Source organism: Ailuropoda melanoleuca, chromosome 11, assembly GCF_002007445.2.
Source record: "Ailuropoda melanoleuca isolate Jingjing chromosome 11, ASM200744v2, whole genome shotgun sequence".
Classification (NCBI taxonomy): domain Eukaryota; kingdom Metazoa; phylum Chordata; class Mammalia; order Carnivora; family Ursidae; genus Ailuropoda; species Ailuropoda melanoleuca.
Window position 1 is genome coordinate 13,890,495 of NC_048228.1, and position 19,770 is coordinate 13,910,264.

General features: G+C 37.9%; 1 protein-coding gene across 5 annotated transcripts in view; it reads left to right on the forward strand.

Moving 5' to 3' along the window:
* Window positions 1-19,770, forward strand: part of PDE5A (phosphodiesterase 5A) — a 136,443-nt gene that overhangs the window by 72,701 nt on the left and 43,972 nt on the right. For all 5 annotated transcript variants that reach the window (XM_019808688.2, XM_019808690.2, XM_034671297.1 and 2 more), the window contains 4 exons: window positions 235-343; window positions 1,357-1,444; window positions 11,738-11,913; window positions 15,571-15,630. In XM_019808688.2, coding sequence (XP_019664247.1) covers window positions 235-343; window positions 1,357-1,444; window positions 11,738-11,913; window positions 15,571-15,630 — 433 coding nt within the window. The remainder of the gene's footprint in view (window positions 1-234; window positions 344-1,356; window positions 1,445-11,737; window positions 11,914-15,570; window positions 15,631-19,770) is intronic.

Consider the following 19,770-nt stretch of genomic DNA (forward strand, 5'->3'; position numbering starts at 1 on the left):
TAAAACTTGTTTTAGACAGCTGAAAAATTGTGGGTCTTTGTCTTTTCAAAACATTTAAATTATAGTAACTACAGAGTTACAACTCATCATATTTAAAGTACATTTTCCAATGAAGATACACACTTTACCCTATAATTTAAGACTGATGTGTATCTCTTATTATCATTTATTTAACTTCATTTTGCCCATGTTTTTTCATTGCACAGAAAGAACTCATGTCTGTTTTTTCCACAGGGAACGTGATGCAAACAGAATCAACTACATGTATGCTCAGTATGTCAAAAATACTATGGAACCACTTAACATCCCAGATGTCAGTAAGGACAAAAGATTTCCCTGGACAGTAAGTAAACCAATTTTAAACTTGGAGCCCAAACACTGTTTTCCCATCAGATCCGTCCTTCTAGGGACTCCTCAGCTGAAGGCCTGGCCGAGAACTGGCTATATTTCAGAGTGAACTGTGCTTTCCCCGATCTGATGAAGGAAAATAAAATAGCTCGTAACATCTGTTGAGGGGTGGTCAGCTGTACTCAAGTATTTTTCCTTGTACTTTTCAGCTTTATAATGTGTAATAATGAATTATCATAAGCTAATTTTGAGGAAATGTAACTATGACCTACTTAATGTCAGTGACGTTCCTCACATAGTGTTGCTAGAGTTCTTGAGTTTATCCTCAAAAATGAAGTGCCATACGGCTTGAACTTACATAACTGGTCATTTACTGCCCCGAGTAGCTCTGTGGAGAAAGGAGTATGTTTTCTTTAACCGCAAAGTTACAAAGATCAGTTTCTCCGGCATTGAAAACTTTGAATGCTAGTGTTTTCTCTCATCTCGGGAAAAGCATTTCACCTTGAGGCAGCTTCTTTGATTTGGTTATTTGAGTATCTAGAAGACCTCTTTAGAACTCGAGCAATATGGGCAACAGAAACAGTGGCAGTCCTAAAGAAAGACAAGTTTGCAGCTTGTGGTATCCGAGGTAGTGTAACGCTTTAAGGATCCTGCCCGTCTTGTTAAATTATTGAGACATCTTCTATACCAGTATAGTAAATAATTGCGTAAATAGTTTGCTCAATACTGCCGAAAGCTGCTTGGAAAGTTTAGAATGAAAAAAAAAAAGAAATATATAGGGTATTTATTACTTTTAATAATGTAAAGACTAATTGCTGCATATTGCGTTTATGTGAACTTCATTATAGTTCATACATTTTCTGCATTCTGATGTTAACTGTAGCTAATAAAAGATGAATGAATATGTTAGTGGTTTCAGACGTCTGATCCAGTTTACACAGCACCTAGTGGGCAAATCAGTCTCTTCATAATTTGTACCTGCTTTGTTTTATTTTTGTTTTTGTTTAGAATGAAAACACAGGAAATGTCAACCAGCAATGCATTAGAAGTTTGCTTTGTACACCTATAAAAAATGGAAAGAAGAATAAAGTTATAGGTAAAGCTTTTTACTACCCTCTAATCTGCACTTATTAAAGAAAAAGATGTATTCCCAGAAACTTCTTTCCTTCAAATGTAATTTTGAGAAATAAAATGTGTAAAAAAAGATAAAAATTAAAATAATAAAATAATTTTGAAATAATTTCATATTGATAAATGTTAACAGGCATTGTTAAATATCTTAACTATAATGTATTTTTAGTGATTATTATAATGCTTTTCAACAGGATTTTTGTTGAAGAATGATGTGTTGAAAAGTTTGTAGACTGAGAGACATGAAGTTGATAATGTGCATTGTTTTAAAGAGTATAATTTCCTCTGATTTTTTTAAATATAGGGTTTACATTTTTTTTATTTATTTATTTATTTTAAAGATTTTATTTATTTATGCGACAGAGATAGAGACAGCCAGCGAGAGAGGGAACACAAGCAGGGGGAGTGGGAGAGGAAGAAGCAGGCTCATAGCGGAAGAGCCTGATGTGGGGCTCAACCCCATAACGCCGGGATCACGCCCTGAGCCGAAGGCAGACGCTTAACCGCGATGCCACCCAGACTCCCCAGGGTTTATATTTTAGATTATATTCATTCTTTCAAAAATATTTATTGAACACTCCAGTGTTCTAGTGATCTGGAATAAATTGGTGAGCAAAGTGGAAATCCCCACCCTCAGGGAGCTTACATTCTTATATTAAGGTAATAGAAAAATGTCTATTTCAGGAATGTTGGAAGAATGCATCCTCAGGAAATATGGAATGGTGTTACCTGTTATGGACATATTTGTTTCTTGGCGTTGCAGGTTACATTAAAGAGTAGTACAGAAAGTACGAGGTTTTATATTGCCAGTCATGCATGATTGACCTGTGAAAGTGGTCTGAACTGTTAACATTGTCCCGAGAACTTGGAAATAAAGGAAATATGAGGATCTTCTAAAGGCTAAACTTTTGTATAGAAACCCTAATGAAGTGAAGCTTAGAAATATAAATTTACCTTAAAAAGCCTGAGTAGTTTCCAGGTTACAGGACTTAACTGTAACTTTATCGAAGGCAGGGGAGTCAGAAAGGCAGGGGAGGGAGGTATTATAATGAAATAGAAAATAGAAAAAAAAAAGGTAAATATTGAAAGTATGTATTGAATCTCTGTCCAGGGGTCAGGGAATCTTTGCCCCTCAAGTGGAGACAGATGTAGTACGTTGTATCAGTGTGGGTAGCGTGTAGTACGTTGTATCAGTGTGGGTAGAGTGTTCTGCCCATGTGGTGAGACCAGTGCTTAGGGGGCAGTGGGTGGAGCAGGTTGTCGCGGTCGACTATTCTAGTCGCTTTGCTGGTGTGCTTCCTTCCTGTGAATTGCATGACCGGGGTATGCCATTAAGCATCCCACCAATCTGACTTCCCTTGTTCTGATTATATTCTCCCAAGGTAGCTTAATTCCTAGGAGGAGAATGTATTATTCATGTACTCAAAAATATATTGATAGCTTTGACAGTTGTTTCTTCTGAGAAATCTGTGAACTGGACTTGAGGCAGTGGGCTGGAGTTTCAGGTGCTCCTGTTCCCCGGGACGGATCTGTTTCGTGCTATCCGTGTCTATTCTGGTGTTAGCTAGCGGTCTTGTGAACTTAGTGACTGTGACTCTACCCTGGAGAGATGGCTCTGTCTTCAGCCATGGTCATCTAGTTTCTAAGCCTACAAGGCAAGGAGTCAGATCCTGACCCTGGTGAATTGCCTCGTAAAGTCCCTCAGAAACCAGCCTGGCGACTCTTGGCCCAGCTCTTTGGTCACCTGCACTCTTCACAGCTCTCAGAAGAGTAGAGGCTGACAAATACATGGTGTGGGGGTTTTCTTTTCAAGATCATCACCCATCAATTTGCTAACATAAGCAAAAAGGAAACTGACGTGGGTGCCTTGCAATATGATCCCAAGGAAATGTTATATTATAAAATTTTATTTGTTAGGGAATGCAAGGTGAAAACTACATTAGAAATATACATTATAAATATATATTTTTAATGCTTTTTGATATAAGCATGAGGACTTACTACAAAGCTGCCTCTGACCTTTGAAAATGTGAAATGAAATTCCAGAAGGAGATACATTCTTCCCTCATAAGATTTCATAAGGAGGACTAAGTTGCCCCTTGCCACATCAGGTCACATCTTTGCTTTTCCTCAGCAGGATCTCTTTGGAATAATAATGGGGAATGGGGAGTTGCTGGAGGAAGTTATATATCAGGTTTTGTCATCACTTGACGCAAATACGAGCTGGTTCAGTGAAGTGCAAACAGCCCCAGGTGGGGAGTGGACTCACAGTGTCCATTTGGCTCCACTCTTCCTTTAACCATTTAAAACATTATGAGCACATGACTCATCTCTGCAGAGTTGAACTAAATAACCTTTCAGATCTGCTCAAAATTCATATGCTATGACCCTGTCATGTTTCCTTCAAGTGAGCAGAAAAAAAAAGCTCATTGAAGTAATCAGACTTGGCCTGCATTTCGTGTCACCCTACCTGATAACAGAGCCAAAAGTAAGCAAATGTTATTTTCGGAGAGGAAAAACTCCCTATTAATAAAAAGAAAGGGAAAAAATGGGGGTTTGGGGGGGGGCTCATGTTGATTCCAAGTACAAGAAGAAACCTCTCCAGAGCTCCCTGCTCTTTAAAAGTGTGACAAAACAGAAAATTTGAATTCTCGCCTGTGTTTTGTGTCTACAGATGCAGCGTGGAAAATGTCATGGCTGTAGATAATTTTTCTTACATAGCACAGGCCAGATTCGTCTGTTTGTAATTCTAATAGAGAATCCCCATGGAGTTACATGCAGAAAGGCAGACAGGCCCATGTGTTTTTTGTAATCTTCCTTCCCCCTCCTATTTTTCCATTACTGACATTTAGATGAAATTATAGACATTAGACCAGTATGGGGCCTGTTGTATTCCCCGAGGTATTGTTTCATATCAAATGTTTTCTTAGTGCTCTGGCTAATACAGAGTGTTTTCAGAGTTTTGCTTCCAATGCCGTTAAGGAAATATTTTTCTCACTCAACATTCATTTATTTTAACCAATTATTTCCCCTATTTATTAGGCTAAATATGCCTTTTTCCCAAATCGTATTTACCAGAAATTCTTATTCTGATTTTCCATACCAATTTCAGGACAGAATTTGAAGAAATTAGTCCCATTCCCAACCAAAACAAAAAACAAAAAAAATTGAGAACATCTCCACTTTAAATAACTTACATTTTCTTCTCTTAGTTAACAAAAAAGTATAACAAAAATTATGGTGTTATACCACACATTGCTTGACAGTGAAGTATGAGAAATATGTACATTGGACTCTTGAACAACGTTGAGGTGAGGCGCACTGACACCCCCCATGCAGTCTAAAATCCATGTATGGCTTTTAAATCCTCCAAAACCTAACTGCTAGTAGCCTACAGTTGACTGAAAATCTTCCCAGTAACAGAAACAATTGATTAACACTTATTTTCTATGTTATATATATTATATATTGTTTTCTTACAATAAAGTAAGCTAGAGAAAAGAAAATGTTACTAAGAAAATCATAAGGAAGAGAAAATACACTTACAGTACTGTACTGTATTTATTTTAAAAAATCCACACTTACAGTACTGTACTATATTTATCCAAAAAAATCCACATATAAGCGAACCCTTGTAGTTCTAATCCATGTTGTTCATGGCTCAACTGTATTTCTTACTGAATGTATGTTCTAAATTGATTACTATCCTAATTTGCTGCTCATTTATGTGTTGCAATTTGATTCTAAGACAGAGACAAATAGTCTAAAATTATAAGTTTAAATTGACCCTACTTCACTTTTTCATATTAAATGTTGCCATTTGGCAATATCACTAACTGCTCATTTGTTTATAAAAATACTTGCTAGGATGTTCTAACGCAAGTGTAATTAAACTGCAGTGTCATCCATGGTACACATTGCTTATAATGCTGAAAGTACCCAGTTTTTTTCCCCAGAGAATTGTAAATGATGCTTAGTTATAACAGGCTCCAGGCAATAAGACCGTAGGGGCAATAATAACTGGAAGAAAATGAGAAAAAAAAAAACAAAACTAGGGAAGTAAGGTTAAAATTATAAAAGTGAAAATATATAGAATAAAAATAAATATAAACCATGAGAGACTCTTAACTTTAGGAAACAAACTGAGGGTTGCTGGAGGGGAGGGGGCTGGGGGGGATGGGGTAACTGGATGATGGACATTAAGGAGGGCATGTGATGTAATGAGCACTGCGTATTATGTAAGACTGATGAATCACTGCCCTCTACCTCTGAAACCAATAATACATTATATGTTAATTAATTGAATTTAAGTAAAAAATAATTTAAAAAGAAAAAAATTAGTTTCAAGAATTGATTAAAAAAATAGTAAGAAAAACTTCACAGTAGTATTGGAAAACAGAAGCTTACCTATACTAGACTAGAAATAATGAGGGAATTTCTGGAAGATATGAGGTATATACCATTTGTAAAAACACATTTTACATAAAATGGGCAATATTTGAATAGAGATGAATATTAATATCAGAGAAAGTCTAATTTAAGGTAAAAACATAATGTAAAGGGATGCTTTGCTCTGATGAAAGTTAAAATCCACTAAGAAAGTATAATTGTCATAAATGCTTCTAATAAACTAACATCATTGATATATAAAAGCCAAAGCTATTAAAAATACAGGGAGAAATGGACAAACTGGTAGTCATGGTGGGAGCCTTTGGTGCACACCTCAGAGGGTTAAAGGTTAAAGTACAGGAAAAATTAAGGGAACATTAGAATTAATTAATATAAAAAATGAAGTGGATTTAATTAGCAACTACAGATTTATGTTTATATTTCATAATTTACAAATTCAAACTCCTGTCAAATATCCATCAGAAACTTACAAAAATTGATGATATACACACATACAACACAAACCAGTCGTTTCTGAATTAAGAAATAATAAAATTAATGGAAGCATTCAACTGTGAAGACATTAGAAAAACAGCACCTCTCTTTCTCACCTTCTATGCTGCCACCCAATAAATGAATAAATTGAAAGTAGAGAAAAGCAATTGAAATTACAAGTTTATGAAATGGGGAAGGGATAGTGAAAAAAGATAATGAGAGAACACAATAACAATAAACTGGCAACACAGATAATGAGGATAATAAGAAATACACAAGTGGGAATGAGAAAAGAAATGTAATTATAGATAGAGAAGAAATTTTAAAAGATGTTAGGCAGTACAGTATACCAAAAAAGTAATACATTTTGATGAAATGGAGAAATTCCATAAAAATTGGTAATAACCAATACTAATTCAAGTTTTAAATTTTTCATAGAAGTAATTGAGAAAGTTATTTTTAAAGTCATTAAAATAAAAAACAAAAAACAAAAAAATTATTGCCCAAAGGAAATTCTAACCAAAGCAGTCAGAGGGGAGGAGATGAAACAATGTGAGATACAGAAAAAGAAAAGGCAAAATAAAAAAAAACTTCCAGATGATAAGATTGTGAGGTGGAAAGTCCAGTGGAATCAGCTGAAAATACATCTCTGCAGAGAGTTCTAAAAGGTCCTGGTTATCAAATTATTAAAAAGAATTAACTTTAATTTATGCCAAGACAAATTTATTTGAAAATAATAATAGAAAAAAATCCCCTTTATAATAGTAGCAAAGAATAAATGTAGCCAGAAATATGTAGCATCTTTATGAGGAAAACTATAATATTCTCCTGAGTAACTTAAAAATCTTTAATAAGTGAAGGGACATAACATTTCCCAATGATAAGAACCTATTCTGTAAGATTTATATCAATTTTAATACATATCCTCATAAGATTAGATTAGATTTATATCAACTTTAATACATATCCTCATAAGAGTTTTTTTCAGAGGGAAGGGTAATTCCTGACCAACATTTATAAAACTCATCTGGAAGAATCACATATGAAAATAATCAGAGTTGATTGATAGAGATTTGCTCTGCCAGAAATTAAAATAATCCTGTAAAAGTAACATAATTAAAAGTATCATATGTGGATGTGCCTGGGGGACTCAGTCTGTTAATTAAGCATCTGCCTTTGGCGCAGGTCATGATCCCAGGGTCCTAGGATCAAGTCCTACATTGGGCTCCCTTCTCAGCAGGGAGTTTTCTTCTCCCTCTCCTGCTGCTCCCCCTGCTTGTGCTCTTTTGCTCTCTCTCTGCCAAATAAATAAAATATTTTTATAAAAAAAGTATCATATGTATGCCAGAAAAGATGGAAAGATGGTTGGAATACAATAGAAAGTCTAAATGCAGATTGAAGTCTAGTACATATGTGTATTAGTGTTATTGTATATAATAGTTCATTGTTTCTTTTTTTTAAGATTTTATTTATTTATTTGATAGAGACACAGTGAGAGAGGGAACACAAGCAGGGGGACTGGGAGAGGAAGAAGCAGGCTCCCAGCGGAGGAGCCTGATGAGGGACTTGATCCCAGGGATCCAGGATCACGCCCTGAGCCAAAGGCAGACGCTTAAGGACTGAGCCACCCAGGCGCCCCAATAGTTCATTGTTTCTAAGATGAGCTTAGAAATTGGTGGAAAGACTTCATTTTCTGTACTTCCAAGAAAGAAAAAAATGATTTCAATTAAACTATGACAAGCAGTTGATTAGGATGCAAACTGATTTCAAAAATATTAAAATGTGAAAAAGTACCTAGTAAAAAAAAGTATGACTTTAGTACTTAAGGTGTCAATTCAAATCATTGGAGAAGGGATAACTATTCAAGTATTTTAAGAATCTAGTAACAACTTGGGGAAAAATATTAAGTTGAATTAAAAAAATTAAATGTGATACAATGAATCTATAAAAGTACTAGGGGAAAATGCAGGTTCATATATAATCTTAAAATGGGAACGCTTCTCTTAAAAGCAAGACGCTGTACAACAGAAAACCTCAGATAAGATAACTGACAAATGACAAGTGCAAAAAAAAGTATTCGGAAGATTGGTGATAAGGGCTGGTCTTACGTATTAGCAAGACAGGATGCTGGTGTCGGAGTCCACACTGTATGGTAGCGAGCACGTGAGACCACGAACAGGATCTAAGAGCTTACCCCCTGCTCTGGCAAAAAGCCAGGGGGAAACTGTGGTTGGTAACAACGTCTGATCCCTGGAGTTACAGAGAAGGAAGCATAATTGGGTGATTTTAGAAACCATCCAGTCCCTTCAGCATAATTGCTAGAGATGCCGTTGGTGGCAGCGTAGCTCTCAGAGCTGCTGTGATGACCACATGAAGCTACGTCAATATGAGTACTTTCTGTGCTCCCCTAATATAAGTGACACTGATATTTTACTGACTGCTCGCTCTCGGTTTTCGCCTAATGCTTTTGAGTATTTTCTTTTATGATTGTATATATTAATTGATCTTTGCCGAGTGGTTTCGTTTTATTTTGGGTTCTGCATTAAATACTTTGTTTTTATAGAGAAGTGATTCTGATTTTATGTGGATTGCTGGTAGATGTGGCATCTCAAGTGAGTTTTAAAGTTCATTATTGTACTCTTATTCACTCTTGCAGTAATTAATGAAGTTCTGAAAACCCTTCTGTAAATGTGTCCAGGCTTTATATTTTCTCCTGTTTGTTTGTTATAAACCTTCTTCTTCATAGCTTTTTTTTTTTTACTGGGTATTTTTGTTTGATAGACTGTAGAGAAATCAGCAGGATGATCATGAATGCTATATGACTGTCCATTCTGCTTTCAAAGGAGAATTAAATTACATGCTTAAATGGATAATTAGTCTTCACCCCTTTTCCTTGCACTGAGCTTAGTTCTGTCTCCACATATGTATCTAGATTGGTGGATTGTGATGCCAGCACACTTCAGCTGTTCTGCTCTGAGCTATGGTTGTGACAGCCAACTCCTGATATTGGTACATTTCACGTTCATTTCGATACCTTTGAATTCCACAGCTATTCAGTAATATTTCTTAATGCACATTCAGTGACTTTTGCTTAAGGCCTAGATTGGAGTGGACGTGCAGGAGAGGTACTTAGTGAGGTCAGAAGCCCAGGAGCCTGCCTGACAGCCACGTCTCAGTCCCTTCCTGTTGCCTTTTCCTTACTGTCCGGACGTACAGTAATTATTATGAAGTGTTAAAAAGAAAAATCGTGTTTATGAAAAGTGGCCATCAGAGAGGAGACAACTTCAGTCAAAATTGAAAGGCAATTACATTTGCGATGTGAGGATTAAGGCATGAAACACGTGACTCTCAAGAAAATGTGATTTGGGTGCTAGCCAGATCCAAGAGCAGCAGTTCCACATGTATAATTTGGTGATTCACGAAGGTTGGGGGACAGAACCCCTGTGTTGTACCATATACATGGGACTTGGGCTTTTAAGATCATGCCGATTGCCATTGAATTATGGTTTTTCTGGCAGTGTCCAAATTCATTATGTTTCATTTAAAGTATTTCTTGATAATGGAATTAAGTGTTAGAGAAGTAATCCATACGGTACTAATCCAGATAGATAGGATGTCTTTCCTGTCTAACGTAGAAAACCTCCCACAAACAAACAAGAATGAGAGGAAATGAGAGTGCGGTTAATTTGTAGGGTTAAAAATAAATTGCACATCGATGGCGATCAAGGGACTTCAAGTGCAAGCATGTATCACTGTGGACCCCATGAAATCCTTTTGTGCTCTCGGAAAAATAAGAGATAACAGACTGTAGTCTTCATGGGAAAGTAGTTTGGGTCAGAGCCGCAGTCCTGCATTCTTTCATTAGCTCAGTAAACATTTTTTGAGTTCCTGCTATAGGCCAGGCATTTTGCTAGCCGAGACAGTGGAACTGATAAAATAAAATCTCTAGGCCCAAGATATGTACAGCCTAGAAAGAGAGCCAGAAATAAAATCCGCCATGATACACTGAGCTATCATTTTTTTTTTCTCCAAATTTTTATGTAAATTCTAGTTAGTTCACATATAGTGTTAACATTGGTTTCAGGAGTAGAATTTAGTGAAAGAAGCCGGTCGGAGAAGGACACATACCGAGTGATCATCTTAAGGGTAAAGATAAGAGAAGCGCCAGCTTCAGCTGGGCGGTGGGCTGCCTCCAGGAGCTATGGTGAAGGAAATTGAGGTGTCCACTACTCACAGGAAAGCCTGTGGGGAGCAGAGGAGGCCGGTGGAAAAGCATAGGCCAAGGTGTGAGCAAGGGAGATACAGTCAGGGGACTGCCAGCAGTGACCGGAAGGAGGTTCAAGGGCACAGAGCAGCAGCATGGGGGCAACTGTGGCCTTGGGGACTGGCCCAAGCTGGGGTTTGAATTTTGGATCTAAGCATGATGACTTGACCTTTCTGGGACTCAGTTTTTCCATCTGTAAAATGGGGATGGTCACACCTACCTCACAGCGTAGATCATAAGGCCTAGAGATCACGTGTGTCCTGAAGATTTTAGCACAATACCTGCCCCTCAGTGGGCACACGACGGAACTCTGTCATTATATATTTAGAGACAGAAGAAATAAAGATTTAACAACACTTGTTAAACCCAGAAGTAGGAGGTCACCCAAACCCTTCAAAGAGAGGCCACTAGGCTCAGAATCCTGTGGAACTAGTTCGGTAAAGATTTATCATAATGTTGATGTAAGTTTCCATTTATATTGACTATATGTTTGACCTTCTGAAAGAAGCCAGGATTTAGGAAGTTAGTTCTGCTTTTATTTCTAAACAGTCATTTTTATTTGCATTTATTTGCAGTATCAAAAGCTGTCTGCAAATTGGATTCTCCTGGATGCAGAGGTGCTTATTTGAAATTTGAGGCTGTCTATGTGAATTGTCTGTTCTCTGCATTCTATTTTGTATGTAATTGTGTTTTTTAACTTCTGGTTTCTCAGTCAGGAAAGGCAGTCTGTGTGACCCAAAATTCTGATGTGCATCAAAATTGTTCTCTTGGCAAGTGTACAAAAATCCAATTAGTCTCCAAAGGGCAGATTGTCTTTGGGGACTCAAGTGATCTAAAACTTGTGACCGAGTCTGGAAGAAAATAGCACTCTAGGATTTTTTTTTTGAACACAGGCAACATACATTTAGGATTGTGTGAAACCAAGTTCTCATGTAAATTAATTCAGTTTACGTTCCTAGCTTATATTTGTGAGGATCTGTTTGCTTCTTTGGAGATTCCAAGTATACCTAAGAGGAAAGTATAAGACAATCTTTGGGGGGGGGGTGTGTTAAAGTCAATAAAAATTATAATAATTAATAATATTTACTCAAATTTCTTGGATTGTTACAGGGGTTTGTCAACTTGTTAATAAGATGGAGGAGAATACTGGCAAGGTTAAGCCTTTCAACCGAAATGACGAACAGTTTCTGGAGGCTTTTGTCATCTTTTGTGGCTTGGGGATCCAGAACACACAGATGTATGAAGCAGTGGAGAGAGCCATGGCCAAGCAAATGGTCACACTGGAGGTGGGCTGGCGCGTGCGGGTCCCTCTCGGTCTCTGTGGCCACACACTTAGCTTCTGCCCTTCCCCCGGAACCATTTGTGGGGTCACTGTCTCCTCAGAGAATCAGACTGAATCCTTAGTTCCTCATTTAAACAGTTAAGGAAACTGAGACCCAGAATATTGTAGAAACTTATCAAAGGTCATATGACCAAACCAGAACTCGAGCTGGTTGTCCCTTTACTCCTTTGACCTTAAGAATCCAGGCACACAGACGTCTGCTGTCACTGCAGCCTGTCCCTTTTCCATTGCCTGAGCCTCCCCATCTTCTTGTGAACAGTTGTAGTCACACATCTTAAAAAGACAAAAACAGAAACCCTAAATGACAGATTTAAGGATCCCACTTCTGAAAATCCTGACTCCTAAGTCTTGGTAGAGGCTGGGGATCTACATTATTCCCCCCAAGTGATTCTGAATGTGCAGGCAGCTAATGAGCCACTGACTTGGACACTGACCTCAGACTCCCTCCCACGTGGGACTACCCTACCTGAGCGGGGCCAGCCCTTCCCAGATGATTGCCGCAAACTGCCTGAAAGTGTTCGCTTTGTATAACACAGAAATTTCTTACATTAGTTTAGGGAAATAGACTTCAGAAGGACAAATGTCTCTACTTATTCACACACTGGTGTGAAATATATTTGAGTGTTTGCCTGCTCTTATTTAGTTGACTGAGATCAGTGGGTATCAGTGTTTGGAATATGGTAACTTTTCCTCCAATCCTCTAAAAAAATACATAGCTCGAAAGATATGCATTATAAATAAAAATTTACTAGTAACCAAGATGGTATATTTTACTTTCTAAAATGAATATGTAACACTAATAGCAGTGCCATAGTATCATGTAAGAGATCTAGATTATAAGCCAGTGGAAATCTTTTTCAAATACACACAAACGTATGTATATGTACATGTACTTATATACGCACAAATCTATGCATCTGTGTGCATATGCGCACGTATACCTCGTTACATTTATACAATATATGTGCACATGCAGTTTCCCACATGTATATATATGTGTTGACGTGTGTGCATGTGTGTATACGTATATAATTTTTAATCAAATTTTTAATAGTTTCCATAGTTTTGTACTGAATTGAATCTAAGCCAGTTATCAATTAGAAATTATCTCTTTTTGTAAAACTTTTTATCATGGAAAATTACAAGCATATATAGATGTAGAGAGAATAGCTTAGTGAGGACCCATGTACTCATTAGCTGTCTTTAATAATTATTGACCCATGGCCGATCTCATTCCTGCATACACTTGCTCGCTTCTCTGCACTCTTCTTCCGCTTTCATCCATTGATTATTTTGAAGCAAATCCCAGACGTTATATAATTTAGTTCAAAATCTTTGAACATTTTCCTGGTTGAGATTTATTTTTACACTGTAGTTTTACTTTAGTTAAATATATGAGTAATTAGGCTCTTACTTAGTATACGTGTATTTTTTTTTCAATTCAGCATGGGAAGTCCTATATATGCTCACAAGTTTAACCTTGAGAAAGATTTTCCTGTCCTTATGAGGCACTGGATAAAAGCCAGGGACACAAACTCCTCAGGTTTTCTTATGATGGTGAATTATTTTGACCTGGAAGCCATGATCATTAGAGTGACAATAAAACAGCAACAATAGTAATAGCTAACCTTTATCAAATGCGCTTGCTCTGTGTTCTATTGCTCACAGGTACAGACATACCTCATTTTATGGTGCTTTGCCTTTTCGCCCATCAGAGATACTGCGTTTTTCACACACTGACGGTGTGTGGCGACCGTGTTAAGCAAGTCTGTCGGCATCATTTTGCCAACAGCATTTGCTCACTTCGTGTCTCTGTGTTGCATTTTGGTAATTCTCACAATAGTTCAAGATTTTCATTATTATTATGTTTGTTGTGGTGTTCTGTGATAGTGATTAGGACATGTTGGAAGTTCAGGTGATGGGTTCCATTTTTTTTAAGCAATGAAGTATTTTTTAGATAAGGTATTACATTGGTTTTTTAGACATAATGCTATTGCACACTTAACATACTAGAGTGTAGTGTCAGCATAACTTTTACACGCACTGGGAAACCAAAAAATTGATTTGATTCACTCTATTACAATATTGGCTTTATTGCAGTGGTCTGGAAACAAACTCGCAGTATCTCTGAGGTATGCCTGTCTTAACAAAATTAATCCTTACGACCCTATGAGTAAGGTGCTACTTTTTCAGTGAGACAAAATCTCTTTTTTTAAAAAAATCTAGAATGGCATGTTATTCTGGTGTCCATTCATATGTGTTGCATTGCAGTTCTTTATATTAGACTAGTGCATTGCCACAGTCTTCGCTTTCCTCAACAAACTAGCTCTGTGGTCCCAACAGCGATCCATTAGCCACCATGACCCATTGATTTCATGTGAGCAGAAGACAGCAGCTCCCAGTTTCCTGGGGCTTCCTAGTGCTTAATGGTTCAAATACAAAGACATATCCAATATAGTGCGGTATTATAAATGTTCTGAATCACAAGATAAGAGACATATATGCCATTTTAGATTTTGAATTGTTTAAAGTTTTAAAGACTGGTTCAAGGAAAACTAGTTCAGGCTGCTCAATTACTCGATTCCCCATTTAAAACCTGAAAATGGCTTACCTTCTTATCAATCATGCTAAAATCTTTGGGGGTTTTAGTAAATCTAGGTTGTCTCTGTCAAAAATGAACTTTCAAAAAAAATTTTTTTAAATATGGTAGACATTTTAAATATGACCACTCCCTCTGTTCAAAAGAATGTCGAAAATATTATCCCATTACCCTAAAGTTATTACTTTCGAAATTGGGAATTAATGATTCTTACATTAAGGTATAAGAAACTAGTAAGCCTCTCTTTTTAACTCTACAGGGTAACAGAAAGCATACTAGAGTAGGAGTTGAAAGCAGGGTCCCAGGCCTCCCTGTCCTCTCACTAAGTGTGGGGTTGCCGCCAAGTCATGAGAATGCCTGTGCCTCAGTGTCCTCAGATGTTAACGGAGGGATTTATAGGCCAGTGCTACACTTCTCAGCTCTTGACCTAGGAGTGGAAAGAGATCCCTGAATCTGTATGACATCACATTCCAGCCATGCAATTTTTCTTTATGAAATTCTACACTGGTCATTGGCCTCATCTGCAGGCCACTTCTAGACTGCTTTCTTTCCAAATATCAACGTTAAACGTTAAAATGTCAGTGTATGCAAAGATTTTTTTCTTAATTCTGTACACAGGTAAAAATTAAAAGTCACTTATTTTTTAAAAAGCAGCACAAAAAGAAAAAAAGCAGTGCAAAATAAATTTTCTGCCCAGTCTGAGCAGGTAGCACGGCTGATAAATCATGTGCTCTTTGTATCGGTGGTGTCAGGATAAAGTGACAAGACGTTCTCTGAATATAGGGAGTGTAATACAACTTTTTGTCTTCCAAAACACACAATTGAATCGAAATCTGGGATTTTTCTCTCTGTTCAAGAAAGCAGGAAACATGATTTGACGTTCTCAGGCGTCTAGTTCTGTCTCTAGGAAGTTTTAGCAGCATCTCAAGCTTGAGGCTGTCAGAGTCTGCCTTCGGTAGTCCTCTCTCGGATAACCTGTTTTCCTTTGTTTCCTGCCCATAGGTTCTGTCGTATCATGCTTCAGCAGCAGAGGAGGAAACAAGAGAGCTCCAGTCCTTAGCGGTAATTCTTCTCTGTCTTTGTAAAAGTGACTGAGTGCCGACATCTAAGTAATACATAAACATGGTTCTCTTAGGATAACTGCTTATCATAGCAATGGTCCCGTTGAATGAAATGTGGTAAATATTTAGATGGACATTTGTAAAGATATTTAATCAATTTCTACTTTCTTGTAGGGCCACAAAGTCACTGATGATACAAGCAAAAGAATACTGACTTAATATGATTCTGATTTTTTTTCCCAGTAATGTGGCATCTTTCTTAGCCCCAAACTAAACTTACATTTCAGTTCCTGGGGAAATGTGGACAGGTGACCACGAGGTGGTGGCTTGGTTGGGGTAATGACAACAAAGATTTTGTAGTTTCTTGCCGATAACCTGCTCGGCATTATCAGACTTGAGAGTGATTTTAATGTCTGACCATATGGCTTATGGAATGTTATTTGAAATTTTCAAATAAGGTCAGTTCCTGAATTCTCATTACATTTTTTATTTAGTATGATAAGAGAAAAAAACATACTGATATGTAAGTAGAATGTTAAATGTTCTAGGTCTTGGTTGAGATTAATGAAAATTTGAGGCACTTACACATTGACAACAAAGGCAAGTGGCCTTCTGAGTTGAAATTTACTTGGGACAACATGGAGAAGGTCTACATGAAATGTGACGAGAGTCTGTAAAGAATGAGAAGGGTGTGAACAGATGATTGAGGTTCTCTTTCATTGTCATCGTCATTAGGCTGGCCAAATGCCAACCCTCTGTGGCCTTATGTACATTTCCTTATGTAATCTGTACAGCTGTGTTATGAGGGCCACCCTGAAGCTAGAGAAGCCAAGTGACTTGCTCAAGGTCACGCTGGCGGAAAGTGGGGAAGCCAGGATACAACTCATATGGTCTAGTTCCAGCACTCACACACAGACCAAGTGCTGTCTGTTTTGAGCTGTTAGGGAGAGAGAAGATTAAAGATGACTGAAGTGCTTTGACCTTCGTTAAGTCAAAGAATGATGGTGCCATTAACTGACGAAAGTGGAAATATTAAGAAGGGAAACTGGTAGATTTGGCTTCAAACATGGTAAGTGTGAGGGGTTGGTGGACCCATCAGATGGACGTCTTCAACAGTCAGTGGAGGCAGGACTAGAGTGGGGAGGAGGGGCTGAACCAGAGGTGGTGATTTGGAGGTCCTGCCATAGGGTTTGGGGGAGTCCCATGGGAGTGGAGCAGTTGGGAGAGGGTATGGAAGACTGAGAGCAAAACTCTTGGGAAACTGGGTTTCGATGGAAGGAGTAGGAAAAGATCCCAGAGGAGTGAGGTGGAGAAGTGGTAGGTAAGCAGGAAGGAAGATTTAGGATGGGGCAGTGGCACAGAAGGCAAAGGGACCAGTTTCAAAGAGGAAGGAGGGCCCATCAGTGGTAGGAAGGTTGAGAAATAGGACTGAGAAAAGGCTGCTGGACTCTGTGATCATGTGATTGTTGAGAAAGTGGCTTTAGGCGTAAAACTGCCAGAGGTAAGAGTGAATGGTGACAAAATGGAGGAAATGAATCATAGCCTAGTTTTAAAAGATAAGTTTTGTGTAAAAGAGGGAGTGGAGAAGTAGTTATAAAGGGTGTTGGCTGAACAGTGCGAAGTTTTTTTGTTTTGGTTTGCTTTGTCGTGTGCGGGGATTGCTCACACGCTAGAGAACCAGCATGCTCTTGGACAGAGGGCGAAGGCAGGGGATCGAGTGAGTACAAGGCAGGGAAGAGATCTAGGTAGACCTTGGAGCAGCCTAGGCATTGAGCGAGACAAGAGGGAAGGGATGATAACAATAATAGTAATAATAATAGCTACATTTATGGAGCACTCACCATATACCTGGCATCTGTGAAGTTCTTTTCGTGTGTTAACTAAGTGTATTTAGTCCACAGCAACCCCATGAAGTCAGTACCCCTTAGCATTTGGAATTTGAGGAATTTGAGGTTGAGAGGATCTCAGGATCTCCTGGGTAGTAAGTGATGGTGGTGCCAGTACTAAATCCAGGCAGCCCACTACCAGAGCCCACATTCCGTTGCACAGCGCTGAGAGGCAATGAGCTGGAAAGGAAGGAAGGATGAAAACTTACAGGCGTTCTCAGTTAAATCAGTGAGTTGGAAGTGGAGTCATTTGCCAAGAACAGTTTAAGGAAGTTGAGGTGATTTTTCCCGAAAGGTTAAGCTTCTTCTTTTGGGGTTAGCCTTATTCGGAGGCTATATGGGCTGTATTTATTTTGTTGACGATGGTATTCGAAGGAATGAGCAGTTTTTCAATTATTTACAAAGGTTTATAGGTTTTAAATATCTTTCACATCAGGCTTAATTGGCCCGTTTGTGTAATCTGCCCGGAATGATGAAGGTTTGAACTGAAGGCATACTGTGAGTGGGAAATTATCACGTGGAAAGATACATCTTGAAGAGCTTGCAGGCACTGCAGGAGTATTAAATTAGTTCTAAAATGAGGGCAAGGTTACACTCTGCCATGTGTTGTTTTAGATAAATAAAAACTAGCAAATAGAGCCATGTCGAAAGGTAAGGCTAGAAGAGTCACTTAGGTTATTAAACTTGGCTTTTCCCTTTGAAAATAGCAGTCCTTCAGAAAAATTTGAAAGTTATTTTCTCAATTATTTTTATAATTTTAACAAGAGAAAAACCCTTCAGAGTAACTGAAAATTGCCATATTGCAGTATTGTTCAAAACCATCTGTTGTTTCATTTGGAAAATAGGTTTCTGGCAGCTGCACTGAGAAATTTAGGGTTATAAGCTTGTAGGTCAAGTACTTCATTTAAATTGGTTGAAATTCAGCAACTGAATTCAATGCTGGTTTTCTAGCAACCTAATAAAAATTCCTTTACAGCCCCAACTACACAGGTTTCTGCATTATCCAGTGACTACCAAAGTTGCTGCCTTTGTCATATATCGATGATTTATCTCAATTCAAAACCTAAAATAAATCGAAAAGTTGTCTACTGTATTCTTAACTTTATTTTTACAAATTAGTTCTTGAGTTAAGTAATATACTTCAGGATGCTAAATATTTACACCTATGTCCAGAAAAGTTCTCTAATTACAATAGAAGTATAACAAAGTTGATAGGAAACTCAGAACCCTTATTTTTTTTCCTTGTATTACTTGAGTTTTTAATCAATTTCTCTTGGCTTAAACTTGGGGATAGCAGAAATAGGGCCTTCAGCTAAGCCTTCTACCATATCCCATTTAACGATCTTTAATCACAAGTTGTTCACATAAAAATAAATGGACCCCAGCTACCTGGTTATGGTTATTAGAAAATTATTAGTTAAGATAATCAGAAAGTAATCAATATTTATTTGAAGTAACTGAATATTTGATTGACTGATGGCCTTTTCTGCTTTCCTCTCTCATTAGAGGGGCAGTAAATAAATATGTATTAGAGTTTAGTTTTTTTTTTAAATAAGCTTCTCGGTTTTATCGTGGAGTCGGTGCTTTTCAGTTCAGTCCGTAGAGCTTCTCTCCTTTATGGCGATTTCTGTAATCACACGTAATGTATCTAAAAGCAAACAGACCCTTTTGTATCCTAAAAGGTGTTCGGCATCAAACTAGTGAAAGAGGAAGAAGCTGACCTCTTAGGCAGGATTTGCTAGGACAGAGTTTATTTCATCTTGACCTTAATCTTGCAGAGCCAGAAACTTCACATGAACTCTCTTGACCAGGCATGTGCGTTCCTGCTGCAGGTGACAGCAGGAAAGGGCAGAGCCAGCTCCCTGACCCAGATCTCTGATGCCTCAGTCAGCATCAGAGTGTCGATCCAATTCCTTGTGTCAAGGTGATCATCACGTTCCCTCACTTTTGTGGAAAATCTGCATGTGGTTAGTCAAATTATAAATGGAAAATTCTGAGCCGATACTAACAAAGAAGAGTTGACGTTATGATCTCGATAACCAGTGTCACTGAACTGTAGTAACCTATGGCATCCAGTTAGGCGCCCTCTTCCTCAAACAGGTGCTAGAATTACCCTGAAACCATCTTGGTCCTTTGGACTTCCTGTACACCATCGGTCGATACATTCGTTTTTATAGGCGTCTATACCATTAACTGGGCTATATCTTTTCCACATTGGCAAGACTTACTAGATTCTGTTTGATTCTTCCTGCTTT